This window comes from Cydia pomonella, chromosome 19 (genome assembly GCF_033807575.1).
Source record: "Cydia pomonella isolate Wapato2018A chromosome 19, ilCydPomo1, whole genome shotgun sequence".
Classification (NCBI taxonomy): Eukaryota; Metazoa; Arthropoda; class Insecta; order Lepidoptera; family Tortricidae; genus Cydia; species Cydia pomonella.
The window spans coordinates 16,747,796-16,767,640 of NC_084721.1; the positions used below are offsets into that span (position 1 = coordinate 16,747,796).

Sequence of the window (19,845 nt, forward strand, 5' to 3'; positions counted from 1 at the left end):
ATGCCACGACAAACTTAGACAATGTCATCATTAAAATCATCAATCAAGTATAAATCAGATTGGTTCGAGTCGAATACTATGTTATCGATAAAATGCAGTTGTGCAACGAAAGATACAACGCTAGTGATAAACTATTTACAACTTACGCTACTTTCCAAAAATCACATGATTAAAGAAGAAGAATGAGAAGAATCATATTCAAAAATATACCTTATCATATTGTAATAGAAACTACTTTGATAGTGTATTGTGTATTTTTGTATTTTTTTAGCTTAATGTCGTTTACCGTAATTTTCCCACGTGTTTCTTTTTACGCAGCGTTTCACTATTGTGAAATTAATCAAAACCAAACCTAGAAATTAACAGTACTGAAATCCCTCTTTATCTGCAATGCTATATTATTAAAACCGTATTTTTTACTTGAAAATGCTTTTTTATTGGATGATACTCATGTATGATACGTATTGATGTAGCCACATTTGTAGCCGTTCCAATTTACGAAGAGCAGCAATATGGCAACTTTTTACAATACGCCGCCGACGACGTTCTCTCGGGCCAACTCATCGGTCTTTTTGACACAGAATATGTTTGTTTTCCTTTCCTGATTGTAATGAACTGAAACTAATTTATTGCAATAATTTAGATCTAGTGAAAAGTAAATATGGAGGTTTACTATCTCATATTCATTTTGAGTGTTTTCTGGCATGGTTCAGAGGGTATTATGTGGAGCCTGGCTCCGAACACCCAAAAGTGTTTAAAAGAGGAGTTGCACGCAAATGTCCTCGTGGCCGGAGAGTATGAAGTAACAGAAGTTGCCGGCCAGAGAGTAGATTACACTGTAAGTCAACTAAAGCTGTAATTCCTGACCAATAATTCATAGTTCCTACTGGTTTAACGTCTTTGCTCATATCTAAGTTATTCTCCAATATTGTATGAACTGTGTAATTAGCTGTTCATAAAGGAAGGATTGTACTTAAATACTAGTTAGTTAATTGAGGATTAGTGCTCCTTTTATGTGTAACTAGTTCATCTTTTCCTATTAGAAATCCTTTTGGTAAACTTGCAATATGTCATAGCAAATTTTTTACTTGATTACAGATACGTGATTCAAAAGGTCACATCCTGTCACAGAAGGACACAATTACAAAGGGAAAATTCACATTTGTTACAGAAACGTATGACACCTTTGAAGTGTGCTTCATTTCCAAAGTGCCGCCAGGTTGGTTCAAAATATTATAAAACTTACAGCCCTAATTACTATGCTATCGATGTTTTTTCTACTAGCTGCTCAATTTAATTTTGAAAGACAGGATATGGAGGGCATTAATATTAACACTTTCAGTGCCAAGTGCCGCAATTCCAATACAATATGAACCGGATCCTGAACCTATCGGGCTCTTTGCACTGAAAGTGTTAACGTCTTTATACTAGATGCTTTGAATATATCTGATGGTGACCCTACTACAAAGTAATGCAGGCAATGCAATATTATTAACACATTTTGCTTAAAATTTTTATTACTATATACTACTTCTTTTGAATTATCTTATTAATTTAATATTAAAATTTTGTTGTTTAAGATGTAAGACGTAAGTTGACAATACTTATAGTAAAAGTTTGATTCACTTGCACTATTCACTCTTCTGCACTGTCATGGGTATTTATTATTTATTTATTTTATTATTTAATAAGCAGGCAAGCAGTTTGACAACTGATATGACCTGTATCCAATATTCATAAAGATAGTTATCATGAACGAGTAGTAGATACAGCATTGTTTTAGGATTGATTTACCAAAGCTGGCACAAAAAAAACCTACCACTCTACCATCACCCATACTGTTAACTGTCGATTGGTGGACCTTATTACTAAAGGCATAAGGTACACTGAAGTTAAGAGTGATGCTGTTTGTATGATTATGATACTAGCATCCTGTGCCAGCTATGTTTTAAGTAAACAGGGTTTGAAGAGCTACAAAGGAAAATACTGTGTACTGAAAGCTTGAATGCCTCAACGATTTTTGTATAATAATGTGCATTCAGATTGTTTAACCCTTTACCAGGCTAAGGGATATATATTTCCCACATGCGGCTCTTCAAACACGTGTTCTATTTTCGATGAGTAAGACTGACATTCAATCGTCATTTTTGAACTGTCAGCCTGGTAAAGGGTTAAAGTGCATAATTACCCTTGGAAAAATGTTCTCCAAATGCTCTTTCTGCAAAATAATTGCCTTAATCCTTTGACGGCCAAAAACGTCAACGCACAGCCAAATATCAACTTTCCTACATTCAGATAAGGTTCACGATGACCCGCCACACACCATAGCAGTGGGTAACACGCGACCTTGGCTCAGAATTGCACAACCACAGATAAGATAATTACTTGAAATTTGACAACCCTAAATAACCAAAAGGGATAGTACAATGTTATCTGTTTGTATGTTTTTATTTTCCTGACATCTATTTTTCTAGTGTGTAAGCGAATTGGTGTAGTACTGTAAGCTTGCACTGTGTTAAATAAATAAAATAAAATAAAAAAATAAAATAAATACATTAGAAAGGGATGTGATTTGTCCCTGAATCGCTGCCAAACTCCGGTTTTGTATATAGGAAGTGTCATTTCTGTACCATAGTACTATTATTTATTCTGTGACCATAGGCGAGGTGTTCAAGCGGTCTTGTTTTGTTTTATCTACTATTTTGCACCCCTGCTACACGAACGTTGACTAGAGTTCACTGCAGTTATCAACATTTAAAAAATGCACAATTCAATAGTTTTGCCAGCTCTGTGCCTCATCTATTCTGAGGGTTCTAGAGTTTGTTTTGTTCTAATTTATAATTCTTTCAGAACGCCGTAGCGTGAGCCAGGATGTACATCTAGACATCAAAGTTGGAATTGAAGCTAAAAACTATGAGGGTGTAAGTACTATATTTTTTTAAATAACACTTCATAGTTGGGGCATTCTATATGAAGCTAGCTTAGAAAGAAACTTATTGCATAGCTCATAGTTTGTAATATACTATTTGCCATAGTAGTAAGTAGTAAGAATACTGTATTCTACTAGGTCCACACAGACCGAGCATACGCGCGAGGCAATTTCCTCACGCACAAAACGTGCGGCGCGCTCGGGCGAGGAAAACGCGCGCGCCGCCTCGGTCGAGGCACGTCTACACTGGCCGTTTTGTGCGCGAGGAAATTGCCACGCGCGTATGCTCGCACTGTGTGGACCTGCCTAATGCCATTTGAATTTGATCCTTATCCTTTCACTGATGTGTTAAAGGGTCTAGCCGCAATCCTATAGTGAAACTGCCCCTGGCTGAAATGTATACCTTTCTTAGAAGCGTTAATTGGTCTTATTATAAGATATCATTTTACAATATTTCAAGCCTGGAATCCCCTTGGTTTGGATAAAAAAACAAAAATATATAAAATCTTTTTTAATTTTTCTAAGCTAAACTAATGGTTAGATTTCTTTGAAATTCGGATTATACATGGCACTAATAGCAATACATTTTCAAAAAAAAAATCAAGGTTCTAACTTATTTACAAAGGCCTAAAAAAATATTTTTTTTTGTTTAAAATTTTTTTTTTAGTATTTACAAGAGGGCGACAACCTCAACCTCAATGGCCTGCATTAGTAAGACATTTTTATCTTGTTGCCACAGATGGATTTTTATGAAAAAAATATATTTCATAATATTGTATTGTGCATTAAATACCTAAAAATTGAGGTTGTCGACCTCTTGTAAATAATTAAAAAAAAATTTAAACAAAAAAAAAATATTTTTTTAGGCCTTTGTAAATAAGTTAGAACCTTGATTTTTTTAGGGTTCCGTAGCCAAATGGCAAAAAACGGAACCCTTATAGATTCGTCATGTCCGTCTGTCTGTCCGATTATGTCACAGCCACTTTTTTCCGATACTATAAGAGCTATACTGTTCAAACTTGGTAAGCAGATGTATTCTATGAACCGCATTAAGATTTTCACACAAAAATAGAAAAAAAACAATAAATTTTGGGGGTTCCCCATACTTAGAACTGAAACTCAAAAAAACCTTTTTATCAAACCCATGCGTGTGGGGTATCTATGGATAGGTCTTCAAAAATGATATAGAGGTTTCTTATATTTTTTTTTCTAAAATGAATAGTTTGCGCGAGAGACACTTCCAAAGTGGTAAAATGTGTGTCCCCCCCCCCCCCGTAACTTCTAAAATAACAGAATGAAAAATCTAAAAAAAATATATGATATACATTGCCATGCAAACTTCCACCGAAAATTGTTTTGAACGAGATCTAGTAAGTAGTTTTTTTTAATACGACATAAAATTAAAAAAAAAAAAAAAATTTCATCAAACCCATACGTGTGAGGTATCTATGGATAGGTCTTCAAAAATTATATTTAGGTTTCTAATATAATTTTTTTCTAAACTGAATAGTTTGCGCGAAAGACACTTCCAAAGTGAAAAAATGTGTGTCCCCCCCCCTGTAACTTCTAAAATAACAGAATGAAAAACCTAAAAAAAATATATGACATACATTACCATGCAAACTTCCACCGAAAATTGGTTTGAACGAGATCTAGTAAGTAGTTCTTTTCATACGTCATAAAATAAAAATATTTTTTTTTTCATCAAACCCATACGTGTGGGGTATCTATGGATAGGTCTTCAAAAATGATATTGAGGTTTCTAATATCATTTTTTTTCTAAACTGAATAGTTTGTGCGAGAGACACTTCCAAAGTGGTAAAATGTTGAACGAGATCTAGTAAGTAGTTTTTTTAATACGTCATAAATGGTACGGAACCCTTCATGGGCGAGTCCGATGTGTTCTGAGACATTTCTTATTTTATTGGCCTCGGTATGTAATCTACCATTGCTGTACGTAAACAACTACTACGTAAACATTCCTATTATGAAATACGCAATACTGCATTAAAAAATATAATTATACTTAGTGTAAACAATTTTTCTGCTCGACTAGCTGCTGCTCGTTAATACCTACTAAATGGTTGTAAAGGCGGAAGTACACAATGAGCCAAGTACGTTGGCCCAATGTGTAACCTACAGACGCCTTAAGTCGAATGGCCTGCATTAGTAAGACATTTTTACCTTGTTGCCCCAAATGGATTTTTATGAAAAAAATATATTTCATACAATATTGTATTGTGCATTAAATACCTAAAAATTGAGGTTGTCGCCCTCTTGTAAATAATAAAAAAAAATTTAAACAAAAAAAAATATTTTTTTAGGCCTTTGTAAATAAGTTAGAACCTTGATTTTTTTTTTGAAAATGTATTGCTATTAGTGCCATGTATAATCCGAATTTCAAAGAAATCTAACCATTAGTTTAGCTTAGAAAAATTAAAAAAGATTTTATATATTTTTGTTTTTTTATCCAAACCAAGGGGATTCCAGGCTTGAAATATTGTAAAATGATATCTTATAATAAGACCAATTAACGCTTCTAAGAAAGGTATACATTTCAGCCAGGGGCAGTTTCACTATAGGATTGCGGCTAGACCCTTTGTTAATTATCAAAAAGTGGCGCCAGCTTACCGGCTATCGGTTGTGGCGCTATCGCTTGAAACGATGCCGCCATTCCTTTGCCTTTTAATCTATTCGATGGCGCCTCTTTTTGATATTTCACAAATTTAACACATATGAGTAAATTTCGATGGCAGTAAATTTACTGTGGCTACAAAGTTTTCTTTGACAATCCACCTCTATTCCAAATTCTCTTTGACTTTATTTATGATGCTCAACAGCCAATGCTATAAATAGCGCTGAATTGACGGCTCTGCATGAGCTACTTAGTTCAGCGACTACTTGTTTTCACGCTTTCACACGTAGGTAATGTCAAATTAGAAGCAGAAGTAGCTAAATGAGCCACAATGATCTACACGCCCTGTTATCTTGATAACAACAAAGATTTGTTTAGATAATTTTGAACAACTAGTCTGTTTAGGGCTCATTGCAGTCGCATGTGATTTTAGTTACATTGCGGACTATTGAGGTGACATCTAATACAGCCTTACAGAAAACCGCAGCCAAATAACACTAGACCCTACTCATAGTGTTGTGTTCCTGTCGGTGTAACTGTCCATGTTACTCCTCTGGAGTTGCAGGCGTCCATGGGCTACAGATACTGCTTACCATCAGGCGGGCCGTATGCTTGTTTGCCACCGACTGATCTGAACTGAACTGAACTGATCATGTCCGCTATAGTTTTCATTTAATGTGTTTCTTAAGGTCTACTTCCACGATTTTTTTCATATTTTTTGGACCTATGGTTCAAAAGTTAAAGGGGGGGGGGGGGGACACATTTTTTTTTCTTTCGGAGCGATTATCTCCGAATATATTTACTTTATCAAAAAATGTTTCGTGAAAACCCCTATTAGTTTTGAAAGACCTTTCCAACGATACCCCACACTCCAGGGTTTAAGCGAAAAAAAAATTTCACCCCCACTTTACGTGTAGGGGAGGTACCCTAAAAAAAATTAAATTTTTAGATTTTATTGTACGACTTTGTCGGCTTTATTGATTTATATATCCATGCCAAATTTCAGCTTTCTAGCACTAACGACCACAGAGCAAAGCCTCGGACAGACAGACAGACGGACATGGCGAAACTATAAGGGTTCCTAGTTGACTACGGAACCCTAAAAAGCAGAAGCACATATATGCAGTTCGCCATTGCTAGTTAAACGGACTATGTACGGAGCCCGTTCCGCTCGCAGTGGAATGCAGGCATTAGACTTTTTGTTTGCCGCGTCATCTATTGTCGAGTAGCAGTACTGAGAGTTCCGCTACTTGACGCTAGATGTAGACTACGAAAATAATAGTATTTTGGTAACAAAACCGTTGTATGGAGTGAGCACTCTTGGTCTTCTTAATTCTCTTTGCCACAATGTAATTAAACTCGCAAGCGAGTTCTCGAACCGTCTAAATAAGCCTTTGAATAACAGCAAAGTTTGAACACTATAATGTGAATGTATGCTCACCTTCAATATATTATTTGTTAAATCCCTCATTTTTTTTTATCTGTTCTTTTTTAAAGTATTATTTACTTCCCACAGCTTGTTATATCTTTTTTTTTTGTTAATTCTTACGATCACTATCAATGGGTGTTCTGCAATCAACCATCTGCCAGAGATTTGGGGTAATTTCAGACGATTCTGATCCGAAGTGTTGTTTTAGGTTTTTAGATGCACTTAATGTGTGTTTGTCATGCAACAATACTAACAGCACCTCTGTTGAGCTAAAATTGTCTGAATAACAAAGAGTAATCAAGAACATACCAATTTCATTGTTTTGTAACTTTTGGGTCATTTAAAAGAAAAAGAGTCACATTTTCATTGAATGTATTTTCATTCGTGTCCGACCGAAACATGTTTTTATGCCGAAACCGAAGATTCGGGTTTGGCTCTAGTTTCGGCCAAAACCGAAACCGAAACTTTTATAGACATGATAAAATCGTTGAAAAAAATGTCATAAACCCGCTTTTATACACATATTAAGACTGTGTCGACCGTTCAGAGGCGCCCTCATTAGGGGAATTGTGTTTTCTAATAAACCAATTAATTTCTGTATACATACATACATACATATAATCACGCCTATTTCCCGGAGGGGTAGGCAGAGACCACGGATTTCCACTTGCTACGATCCTGACATATACCTCTTTCGCTTCCTTCACTTTCTGTATACATAAATCAGTGACGTTCGCGCAGCGGTTGCACTCGGGCGCGTTTCGTGCTGTCTAAAATGGCGTATAATACGTTAAAATGTGGCAATTGCAATATAGTGATCTGTGAACTATTATCCTATATTCAATACAAACATGATGTAATGGACAAGGACAGTTTAATAAAAATGTGTGACGCTCATTTTTCGGAAAGTGAAGTGGAAAGTGCAAAGAAACTTTTATTTGAATCCGTTACAACAAAGGAGCCGGTGATATCAAGGCGGAGCGAAGGGAAAAAGATAAGAAACCTGGATGATATAGTCAGTTTCTTCATGCATGACGATACGGATGCCCATCTGATCCCGATCTTTGTGGCTCGTGACCTTCAAAAATTGCCTCCAACGTCGGCTGACCACGTCGATGCAGTTACGTTAGTGAAAGACGTTATAAAAATCAAAAACGAACTTATTTCGTACAAAGATATGTTTGCAACGGTGTCACAATTGCGGGAGTTGCAAATGGACGTGGATAATTTAAAGCATGCATCTATTATGGTTAGCGATCATACTCGTAACGTTAACATGAGAAAACGAGGTGGATTCGTTTATGATAGCGGTCCCATTGGGTTGCCGCACAGCATAAATTTGGATTGTGCGGGTATGTGCTCGCAGGTTTCCCGAGCGGTTGATGAATGCGTGCGCGACAATGAGTCGACGGCGCAGCCAGCGCAGTGTGAATCAGCGCAGCCGCAACTGTCTCTGTCGCCCGTGGGCGTCGCCGCGCTCCATGCGGAGAGCGCGCTCTCCGTCACTCCTAGGCCTCGCAACCGTGAACCAGTCCCGCGACAAAGTAACGATTCTGTAACTAATTGTAAATCGTCCATTGAGGCTTCGCCCGTAAATAATACAACGGAAGTGGTGGATAATCAGCAATCTATAGCGAAACCATCGGAGGATACGTTGCCAAGGAAGACGAATCGTTTTTCTGATATAGCTAAGAAGGAGGTGTTAAGCGAAAATAAAATTAAGCACAACGAATGGACATTAGTACAAAGGAAAAAGAAAAAATCGCAAAATCGTGTTACAGGTCGTCTCGGTAAGGCCACTGCAGTGCCTGAAATGAAATTTAAGGCGGCAGAAATAAAAATACCGCTATTTATTTCAAATGTAGACAAAGAAACGTCGGAGAAAGATATATGTGATTACATAAAATGTAAAACTAATGACCAAATCACACTTCAAAAAATAAACATGAAAGTTGAGAGGTCTTACAATGCATATAAAATTTTTGTAAATAAACGCAAGTTAGAAATGTATCTAGACGATAAATTATGGCCCGATGGTATTAAATTTTGCCGTTTCATACGCTTCAAACCCAGTGGCTCCGCTGAAAGAAGTGGGGGGCAGGGTCTAATAAACAATATTTGTGAGAACGGCCCAGAGTAATAATAGTAGTGCTTTTATAACATATAACTGCAAAAATATAAAGAGAAGCGTTGACTGTGTGAGATCGCTTTGTAAGGGGGCGGATGTGATTGCTCTTCAAGAAACCTGGCTGATGCCCCATGATTTGGCCTTTCTAGGGCAAATTGATGAGGACTTCAGTTACACAGGCAAATCGGCGGTGGATTTGTCGGCTGGTGTTCTTCGCGGTAGGCCTCACGGCGGCGTGGCGATTCTCTGGCGAAATAGTGCGTTTCACAGTGTCACCGTTGTAAAGTGCAGTAGTGAGCGTATCGCGGGAATAAAAGTCGTAACCAAGGATCGAAAGGAGTTCATGGTGCTATGTGTATATATGCCGACAGATGTACCGGATAATTTGCCAATTTTTACGCAATGTTTGGGCGAAATGAATGCTATTATCGAGGACAACAGTGTAGAAAATGTGTATATGTTAGGCGATTACAATGCACACCCATCGGCTCAATTTTATGAAGAAATGTTCGAATTTTGTAATGAAAGGCAGTGGATATGTGCGGATGTGATTCGACTGGGTACATCGTCTGGAACCCACACGTTTGTGAGTGATGCGCACGGATCGCAAAGGTGGTTGGATCATTGCTTGGTAAGTACTTCTGCATTTTACACCTTAAATAATATCGAGGTTCTGTATGATGTATACTGGTCGGATCACTATCCATTAAAAATTGAATGTAATATTAACGTAATTAGGTCAAAAGACATACAGAAAAATGAATTTTGTAATAAAGTGTTATGGGGAGTGAGAAGCCCTGAACAGATCGCTAAATACTCAGAGTTATGTAATAACTATTTAAAGGTAGTTGATTTTCCGCAGGAACTTCACTACTGTGCGGATAATATGTGTCAGGATATTTCACATAAAAGTGTTATTAATCAACTGTACTGTGACATAATTGGCGCGCTAAATAGAGCATCTGTAGAAAGTAGTGTGCATAAGTCAAATGAGAAAAATAAGCGTAAAAGCATTCTAGGCTGGAATAAACATGTATCCAACAGTCACAAGCAAGCTAGGTTAGATTTTTTGACATATGTATTACATGGGAAACCCAGGAGTGGTCCCATTTATGAAAAGATGTGCACTAGTCGTAAAAATTTTAAATCTAGGCTTAAGTTCTGTCAAAACAATCAGGAGCAGATTAAATTTGACATTTTAGCAACACAACACGCGACTAAACAGTTTAATAAATTCTGGAAAAGTACCAAAAAGTTAAATTGTAAACCAAGTCTGTCGGCTAGTGTAGATGGCGTTAGTGAACCCAAAGATGTTGCTAACTTGTTCAGGGATTATTTTAAGGTGGAGCCCCCTTTTCAACCCGTATGTAAGGGGTTCAATGCTGAGTCCAATATGAGAGATACGCCTATTGTAGTCTCCGCTAAAGACGTTAGACTAGCTATAGCTAATATGAAAAGAGGTAAGTCTCCGGGGCACGACGGGCTCAGCATTGAACACCTTCAACACGCGGGTTCGCACATTGGAAGATTATTATCTATGCTGTTCACGCTATGCTTGAGACATACATATTTACCTCCTGATTTGATGAAAACTGTGGTCATTCCCCTTGTTAAAAACTCTACAGGAGATCTTGCGGATAAAAGTAACTATAGGCCGATTTCTTTGGCTACAGTCACCGCCAAGGTACTAGATAGGTTTCTTGATAGTTGTTTAAACCAACACGTTAAATTACATGATGCGCAATTCGGTTTTCGTGAAGGACTGTCTACGGAAAATGCAATATTAGCCTTAAAACATACAGCAAGCTATTATGTTAAGAGAAATACGCCTGTTTATGCCTGTTTTTTAGATATTTCTAAGGCTTTCGATACCGTGTCGTATGATATACTGTGGTCAAAATTGAAAGAGACAGGCATAAATCCGGCTGTGACGGGAATCATGTCGCACTGGTATAGTAAGCAGATAAACGTGGTAAAATGGGCTAAAGAATATTCAGATCCATATGTGCTAAAGTGTGGGGTAAGGCAAGGGGGGCTAACCTCGCCTAGATTATTTAGTATGTATATAAATGAACTGATTGAGGGGCTCAGCAGCGTTCATGCCGGCTGTAGAATTGATAACGTTTGTGTAAATAATATAAGTTATGCGGACGATATGGTGCTGTTGAGCCCATCAGTATCAGGGCTAAAAAAGCTAATTGAAACATGTGAGACTTATGCGCAGCAGCACGGTTTGAAATACAACGCTGCCAAAAGCGAGTTCATGATTTTTAGGGGTAAATTAAAGTGTCCAGCCTACACGCCCAAAATAATGTTGAACGGATATCCTTTGAATCGTGTCACACATTTCAAATACCTAGGGCATATTGTGACCGAGGACCTGAAAGACGATCTTGATATCGAGAGGGAGCGCAGAGCGTTGTCGGTCCGAGGTGGGATGCTGGCACACAGGTTCGCACGCTGTAGTGCCCAAGTGAAGCTGACTTTATTCAAAGCTTACTGTCAAAGTTTTTACACGTGTGGCCTGTGGGCCAGTTTCAGGCTGAAGACTTATAATACCCTGCGTATCCAATATAATAACATTTTCAGAATGCTGTTTGGGCTTCCTCGATTCTGTAGCGCCTCTGGAATGTTTGCCGATGCCGCTGTAGAGGACTTTTATGCTATAGTGAGGAAGAAGACGGCATCTGTGGTGAGGCGGATGAGGGGGAGCGCAAACAGCATCCTGAGAATGATAGCAGAGAGGTGGGATTCGGATATTCTCCGCCGTTATACCGAACTCCATATCATACGACCTAAGAAATAGATATTTGTATGAAACCTGTAATATAAGATAGTTTACTAATGTAGTTTTATAAGTGTCTTGTAACTAACAATCTATGGATCGGAGGAATCTGAAAATAAATAATTTTTATTTTTATTTATTTATTATTTATTATAAATCAGTATATTAATATTGTTGTCCTACTTGTTACCCAACTTTTGGTCTTTGTCTGATGGTTTAGTTTCATTTTAAGAAGTACCATTTCGTAAGTTTCGGCCCGGTGGAAAGGTTCGGCCGTTTTTTGGCCGATACCGAAACAACGGCCCAACATGATTTTTGTCCGAAATCGAAACCGAATCTTCGGTCGGACACAAAAGGTCATTAATAATTAACCTTTTCGACGCCTTGTCAAACACAAAAGCTGTCACTCCGACGCTACGTCACCGATGTGGCAAAACTGACATTGAACTTTATGCATATACATGTAGGTCTATGTTGCTCTATGGTATGTGACGGATTAATCCGGTTTCGGCGCTGGATCTACGGCGCGGATGTATCCGTCATTGGCGTCAAAAAGGTTAATGATGCAAATTTTCATCCTAAAAGGAACACCCAATAAAATTGTGACTCGCGTCCCTTTCTACTGAGGCGTAGACGAGCGGAGATAAGAGGAGACGTGAGGGAAACAGCCAAAAGCAATGTATAGCGGAAGGTATAATAAAATAATAACCGGCACTGAAGTTAACATACAAAAACATGTGGCTGCGCACGTACCCTCTATAAATTGATCCGCGGCTTAATCTGTTTAGAAGCGAGCCGGGGGTCGACCTCGATTCGGTTTGTTGGGAAGACGAAACGCACAGTTGGAGTGCCACCCCCTTCTAACAAACGCGTGGGCGTGCTGTTTCTGTCACACGATATAATTGGTTGTATGGATCCCTACTTTAGCTACCACAAATGTGGTTGCAAATGCCGGTCCCGGGTTAGCTTATACAGCCACAAAACACGTTGTACCTGATATAAAAACGGTGCATAAATCATCTGTCAAGATGGTAAAGGCCCTATGATGAATCCAGCAAAGCAGAGCAGAGAACCAATAGTGGTGGTCGTTGATTCAACGAACTAGTTGATAAAACGTTCTTCGTTCGTCAACGAACGAAACGTTTTGTGTAACAGACTCAACCAGTTGACGACTTTAACGTACAAACGTAATCGAAATGGAACGCTAAGCTAATGGCATGGCAGTATAGTTGAGATCAACATTCCTTTCATTTTTTGATTCAACTCAACCCGATTCCTTTCACGCCAGTGCGAGCGAGAAGCAAAGACGTAACAGCAAGTGCTCGAAAACGAGATGGAATTAGTCGACGTTGATTGAAAGATACTTCGTTGATCGACAATTCAACTGACTAGATTCCGTTGACGCGAAAGCCTTTTTCTCTTCAGTTAAAGCAAAAACGCCAAAAACCTAGTTGACGAAATCAACTAGTTTTTCAACTAGTTGACGTTTTCTAAGTTAACGTTTCGTTTCGTTGAAGCGAAAACCGTCAACGACCCGCCACTATAACCAATGATTAATGCATTTAATGAATTGTAAATGTTACAAATTATGTCGACACCTTAGTTTAAAAATTCCTGACTAGTAGCACTTGTTGGACGTCGCGGGTTCAAACCCCGACTCGTACCAATGAGTTTTTCGGAACTTATGTACGAAATATCATTTGATATTTTACCAGTCGCTTTTCGGTGAAGGAAAACATCGTGAGGTATAACCGGACTAATCCCAATAAGGCTTAGTTTAGCCTCTGGGTTAGAAGGTTAGATAGCAGTCGCTTCCGTAAAAACTAGCGCCTACGCCAATTCTGGGGATTAGTTGTCAAGCGAACCCCAGGCTCCCATGAGCCGTGGCAAAAATGCCGGGACAACGCGAGGAAGAAGTCGCACTTTGTTAGTAGTAATAGACATTATGTACATGACATATATTTTAAATGATGTATCTATTACCGTGGGTGATGATGATGACTGATGAATTGAATAAACTATTATCTATTTATCTATCTACCAATGCTATTGGTTGATTCCTGAATGTCTCTACTCATCTCAGCCTCAGTTGGAAAGGCAGTCTTATCGTGGAATTGACCCTTTTGCGTTTTTTATGGGTAGTGGTTTTTTTCATTGGTATGCATGTTGCTAGTTTAACCTCCTATTTTGGCATGTTATATTGACAGGTAGTCACGGAAAGACCCAATCAATTCATCCTAATATCATATTTACTAATTCTACTTAAGGTCTCGTAGGTTCAGTGAGATATGTTTTTGAAAAATCGTACCGGTTTACTAGATAACAACACGATTGCCAAAAAAAAAAATTAGCAATCTTGAGGATTTTTTTAGGGACTTCAGCGATTCGAATCCTGATTTTTTGACTATTGCTCGATAGAAAAAAATCACGAAAATTGGTCTAGAATTCTACAACGCTAAATGCAAAGAATTATGCACAAAGCTGAAAATTGAGGGATATTTTTGAGGGAAGCAGTTTCTTTTTTTTTAATTTACAACAAATTTAATTAAAATTCAAAAACATGATATCGTGATCCCGAGCACGCACATCGATATAGCTCACGCTTACGCTCAGAAATCTACGGGGCCTTAATAAATAGCCGGGTCCACACAGAGCGAGGCAATTTCCTCACACACAATACGGCCAGTGTAGACGTGCCTCGGCCGAAGCCGGCCGCGTGTTTTCCTCGCCCAAGCGCGTCGCCTCGGCCGAGGCACGTCTACACTGGCCGTGCGTAAGGAAATTGCCTCGTATGCTTGCTCAGTGTTGGCCCGGCTATTCCATAATAATTTTATACCTTTGAACGCCACGTCTATCGTGTGCGGCGCGTCTTCGTGAACCTTGTCTGAATGGACGAACGTTCATATTACGCTGTGCCGCGCGCGTCAGTTGACGTCTGTGGCGTTCAAAGAATTACAAAAGTTTGTTAACAAACATGTCTCGACAGATCGGTGAAGCCGCCAAGCTGAAGCCGATGGAAGTCGAACTGAAGCGGCTCGAGGACCTGTCAGAGGCCATCGTGCAGGACTTCACCCTGATGAGGAAGCGGGAAGAAGAGATGAGGGATACTAATGGTGAGTTCCATGGTGTGGTGCAGGCATGGTGTGGTATCGGTACGGACAAAGTGCCAAAAATATCTATACACGTCCATACTGCCCATATATTAATATGTATACTTACCACATGGTCGTTCATACAAAAAGAAAAAACGTTTTTCCACTTCTAAATATTTTCTATGATTTTTTAGTGTTATTGACACAATAAAAAACTAGGATTAAGTATAGGTTTTCCTTTTTTTTCAACATTTGCAAAAAAAAAATTTTTTGGGAGCCCTTGAGGCCTACTAACAGAATGTTTGAATTCGGAATGGTCATTTGCAAAACACTTGTAAAGGCAAAACACTCAGGACTCTTAATTTTGTTTTGCAGTAATCGAAATAATAATATACATAATTTAGGGAAAAAGGATCCACAAAATTCTGTCAATATAATGTGAATCTTCTGCCAAAAGGAAGTCATTTATTTAAATGACAAATTTTAGAGGCTTTACGCTAAACCACGTCCTTTTGATTGACCGAGCGTTAGCGAAGGTCTCATGTTCTTTTCTGCAGGTCGAATTTCTCAACCGATTCTTGTAAAATTTCGACAGGTGCGATGGGTAAATAGAGTTCTTTTTTGTCGGTTCCGTTTTTGTTTTTTTTTTCAAAATGACGGCCATACATTAATTTAGTTTTAAGCTATGCTTGGGAGGCCTACAGCTCACAGAGCCCCTCGTGTACCCTTCGCAGGTTACCTGCTCATAACATAACTTTTATTTGACTCAGTCAAAAATAATTTCCCTCTCATATTCCAGAGTCAACAAACAACAGGGTACTCTTCTTCAGCGTGTTCTCGATGGTGTGTCTTTTAGGCCTCGCCACGTGGCAGGTACTCTACCTCCGCCGGTACTTCAAGGCCAAGAAGCTTATTGAATAGACGATATTTAACGTTAGGGGTCTCCAGACTACGGCCCTTACGCCCGCAAGAAGCAGGAAACTCAAGGGCCTTAACCCTTTGAACGCTTTATGTCATAAACACAAACATCACTCAAACGCCAAGTTCCCGGGCGCAAGCGAGCTATTTTACATCTTACTTGATAGTGTGAAGGTTACTTTGACAGCACGACTGTAACGACGACTTTAGGTGTTCTTGGCGTTCAAAAGGTTAAAATCTCACCAAGCTAACTCGGCGCTGAATTTGCAGCAACAGAGTGTGGAAGTGTAACTATAAGGCCGCTGACCGGACGCAAGCGGCGCGCGGCAAACCAAGGCCATTCATACATTTGGTCGAGCGCAATGTATGAATGACCGCGCGCCGCATGCGTCCAGTCGGCGCCCTTAACATCAAATTCCTGTGAAAGTAGGTTGCAGTGGAACCGCCTCACTTTGTCACGGTAGTCGGCACAGTGTTAGCTTAGATGGTTTCGAAAAATAAGCGGATGCCTGTAAAGTCTGGAGATCTCTGATATAGGGCGAGTTGCACAATTGACGTTAAATATGGCGGCGCCAGCTGTCATTCTAAGAACTGTCAAAACATTTCATACAAGGAAAAACGACGTTTACAAACTGGCGCAACTAGCCCTAGATGGTACGTCTCGTATGCGAGATTCATAACTTTCAAGCGATATTCGATCGGTCGATTGAGTTTTGTACCTCGAAAATATAAGGTCGCGGACTGGACGCGAGCGGCGCGTGGCCCTTCATTGCGTTCGACCAAATATATGAACGGCCTTGATTTGCCGCTCGCCGCTTGCGTCCAGTTCGCGGCCTCACGGAGCTGGCATGCGGCGTACCGTCGTATTTACCCTTAACGCCGGTAGGGGGCGTTGATCATTCGCAAACTTTATTGCCATGTTATAAGGTTTACCAATTATCAATGTTACTAGTTTTTTTAAAGTCCAAATTAGTTAATATTATTTTTGTATCCAATCGCAGGCGACTTACGATCATCTCTCCCACACTGATTTAGTGTAAAAATGTACTGGGACTTTTACGTCAAAAATATAAATTTGATTATTCATGCTATCTCTTTCAATCTTTTCTTGACTGAGACAGTGTGAGAGAGACAGTAATAAAGATTCAATTTATGAGTGAATGCCACTAGTGGTTCGTTATTTAGAACAGGATATTATGGACTTTTTATTATTAGTAGATCAAATGTTACATCACAGAATGCAGTTGATTCGTTTTCAATAAAATTCTAACCTCAAAATATTGACGTGGTTTTAGTTAAATCGCCTATTTTTATTTAATAGCTAAGGTATTGCCATTTCAAATATAAGTGATAAAAGCGAAAATAACTGTCTCGTTACGCTTAAATCCCTAAACTGATTTAGATGAAATTTGGTATGGAGATAGCTTAAGGCCCGGAGAAGGACATAGGGTAGTTTTTATCAACCATCAATATCATCATCATCATTTCACACAGACGAAGAACCAGGCAGAAGCTAGTTATAGTGAAAAATACGAGTTTTCATCATAGACAAAGGAAAATACCAATAATTTTCATATAACAGATACATTTTGAGGTTAGAATTTTGTAGACCAAGTAAAAACAACGAATGGACTATAGTTTCTGTATATTGCAGTGTTATAAATGATTTTTATTTCGATTCTTAACAATAATCATTATGTAATTATTTTGTTGTGAAGAATTGCGTTCATGTCAATGTGTTTCTAAGAATGTAAAAAAGTTGAACGAAACTGATATAGTTGTTTTATTTTATGAAACAGTCCATCCTACGTAACACACACACATACACACACACTGACACCGCTTCGCGTCGTCCGACAAAATCGAAACTCATCCACGAATTGCGCTTTTCCGGCCTCTGCAATAGTGTACTATTAACACCGTTTTGTAGCTAACAGAAAATCACAAATAAAAGCAATAAACTTCTTGATTAAATTTAATTTCAGCGGGCCAATGCAACAACATATCCAACAAACTTTTTTGAAATAATATTTTCATTAGTACGTATTGCACATTTGAAAAAAACCCATATTCAACTAATACTTGTTAAGTTAACCCATTTAGTACAGGTGACAGCGATCTGTGTCATTTTTGCCCCGCTGTGCAAGGCTCGGAAACCGGTTAAATTTCCAAACCCTTATCATGTACTTGGCGCAAAACCTTTTAATTTCAGTTTCGCTCGAAACACTGTTATTTTTAAACCGGTTTTGTAAGAGAAGTTCATGTCACATTAACGGGTTTAGAGCAATAAAAACAGGTTGTTTCTATGTCGGTATGTTTGCGTGGCATACCACCAGACTGGCTGGCCATTGCGTCGCTCGCCGATTATCCCGGTTTTTTTTAAGTTAATGTTCTCAAAACCTTCGCGTTCTTATAAAAGTTCGGAGGAAAACCGAAATAAACCGATTTTTACCGGTATTTAACCCTTTGAACGCCAAGAGCCACTAAAGTGGTCGTGTGCTGTCGTGCCTACCACGCCAACGACCACTAAAGAGGTCATGGCAGACGCTGTCAAAGCAATTTTACTGTTGACAGATAAGGTTTAAATTAGTTTCTCAATAGTTGACATATTGGCGTGCATGCCACATTTTGATGCGAGGGAGAAAGCGTTGAAAAGGTTCCGACGAGAACGAGAACCAGTTCCGAGCCTTGCCGCTGTGTTTGTTTGACGCTGATCGGCATCGTGTTTAGCAGGGCGGTGTTTGCTGGACGCCGATCGGCATCGTGTTTAGCAGGGCGGTGTTTGCTGGACGCCGATCGGCATCGTGTTTAGCGGGGCAGTGTTTGCGCTGGACGCGGATTGGCATAATTTTTAGGAAAACACCTGCATCGGAGCAAATTAAAGCCTGACCAGTAATATATGATCATGCGCCATATTGCGGAATTTCATTAGAACTAAATTTTTCATACTAAACTGCGCCCAAAAAAAGCGCCCTCTTGACAATGACCATATATTTCTGGTCGGGTTTTACATGTCCAACATGTTTCTACATCTCAGATATTAAAATGGCAGTTTGATTGGCTTTATTACACAATTATCCTGCGTTTTAATTTTGTATGGACCAATTTTTATTATAAAACCGATTTCTTTTCATGAAATTGCGATAAAATTTGAACGATAAGAGTTCCCTATTCTGTATGGAATAACAAAGAGAATTTAATATACGCAGTTATATGTATGTCTTTGGTAATAAGCATAATTTTACTGTAGGTATGTCCTAAAAAATGGTACGTACGGTCACGTCTGAAAATATCGATACAAAAAAAGTATCAAAAACATGTACCTATACACGACATTATTGCCCATATATTAAGATAGTGAGAACATATTTTTGGCACGTCTTTTGTATAGATATTTTCAGACGTGACTGTACGTATGGTATTTTTGTAACTCAAATGAAAATTAATATTTTATCTTTCCTAAATAGGAATATTGTATTTATTTGGCCCAAAATGAGGAGCTCTTCGAACCAGCCAAATTTTATCCAGATCTATTGAAAAAAAAAATCGGCCCATCCGAGATGTAAAAGCGCAGATTAGCTTTCTGCTATGATTGGGTACTGGTTATGTACCCATAATATAGCCATTAAAACAGTATTTATGACTATTGTATGGACCTCTAGACCATTTCCAAGTAAAGGTACTTTCAAAAACAATTACATGGAATGTAAATTTAAAGATCTCTCTGAAACGCAATACCCCTTAAAGCTTCAAATATCGAAGTAAAAATAAACTACTTACAATACAATAAAAAAATATAACGCCTAAGTAATTAAAATGCATACAATTAATTTGACGTAATAACTTTGTAGGAATTCATAATATGAATTCCTACAAAGTTCATAACTAATATATTATATTAGTTATGAAATAAATAGGAAATGCATAAA

General features: G+C 38.5%; 1 protein-coding gene across 1 annotated transcript; it reads left to right on the forward strand.

Moving 5' to 3' along the window:
* The first annotated feature begins 535 nt into the window (after window positions 1-535).
* Window positions 536-17,689, forward strand: LOC133528316 (transmembrane emp24 domain-containing protein bai). The gene is made up of 5 exons (XM_061865659.1): window positions 536-838; window positions 1,099-1,219; window positions 2,851-2,921; window positions 14,893-15,019; window positions 15,798-17,689. Exons 1-5 carry the CDS (start codon window positions 662-664, stop codon window positions 15,917-15,919), a joined length of 618 nt encoding a protein of 205 aa, XP_061721643.1. The 5' UTR covers window positions 536-661; the 3' UTR covers window positions 15,920-17,689.
* The last annotated feature ends 2,156 nt before the right edge of the window (window positions 17,690-19,845 follow it).

What these genes read in the sequence shown, in the direction of transcription:
- LOC133528316 (XM_061865659.1), top strand. Translation starts at nt 662, where the DNA reads ATGGAGGTTTACTATCTCATATTCATTTTGAGTGTTTTCTGGCATGGT. An exon ending in GCCAGAGAGTAGATTACACT is followed by an intron (nt 839 to 1,098) that starts GTAAGTCAACTA and finishes ACTTGATTACAG; the next exon opens with ATACGTGATTCAAAAGGTCA. An exon ending in AGAGATGAGGGATACTAATG is followed by an intron (nt 15,020 to 15,797) that starts GTGAGTTCCATG and finishes CTCATATTCCAG; the next exon opens with AGTCAACAAACAACAGGGTA.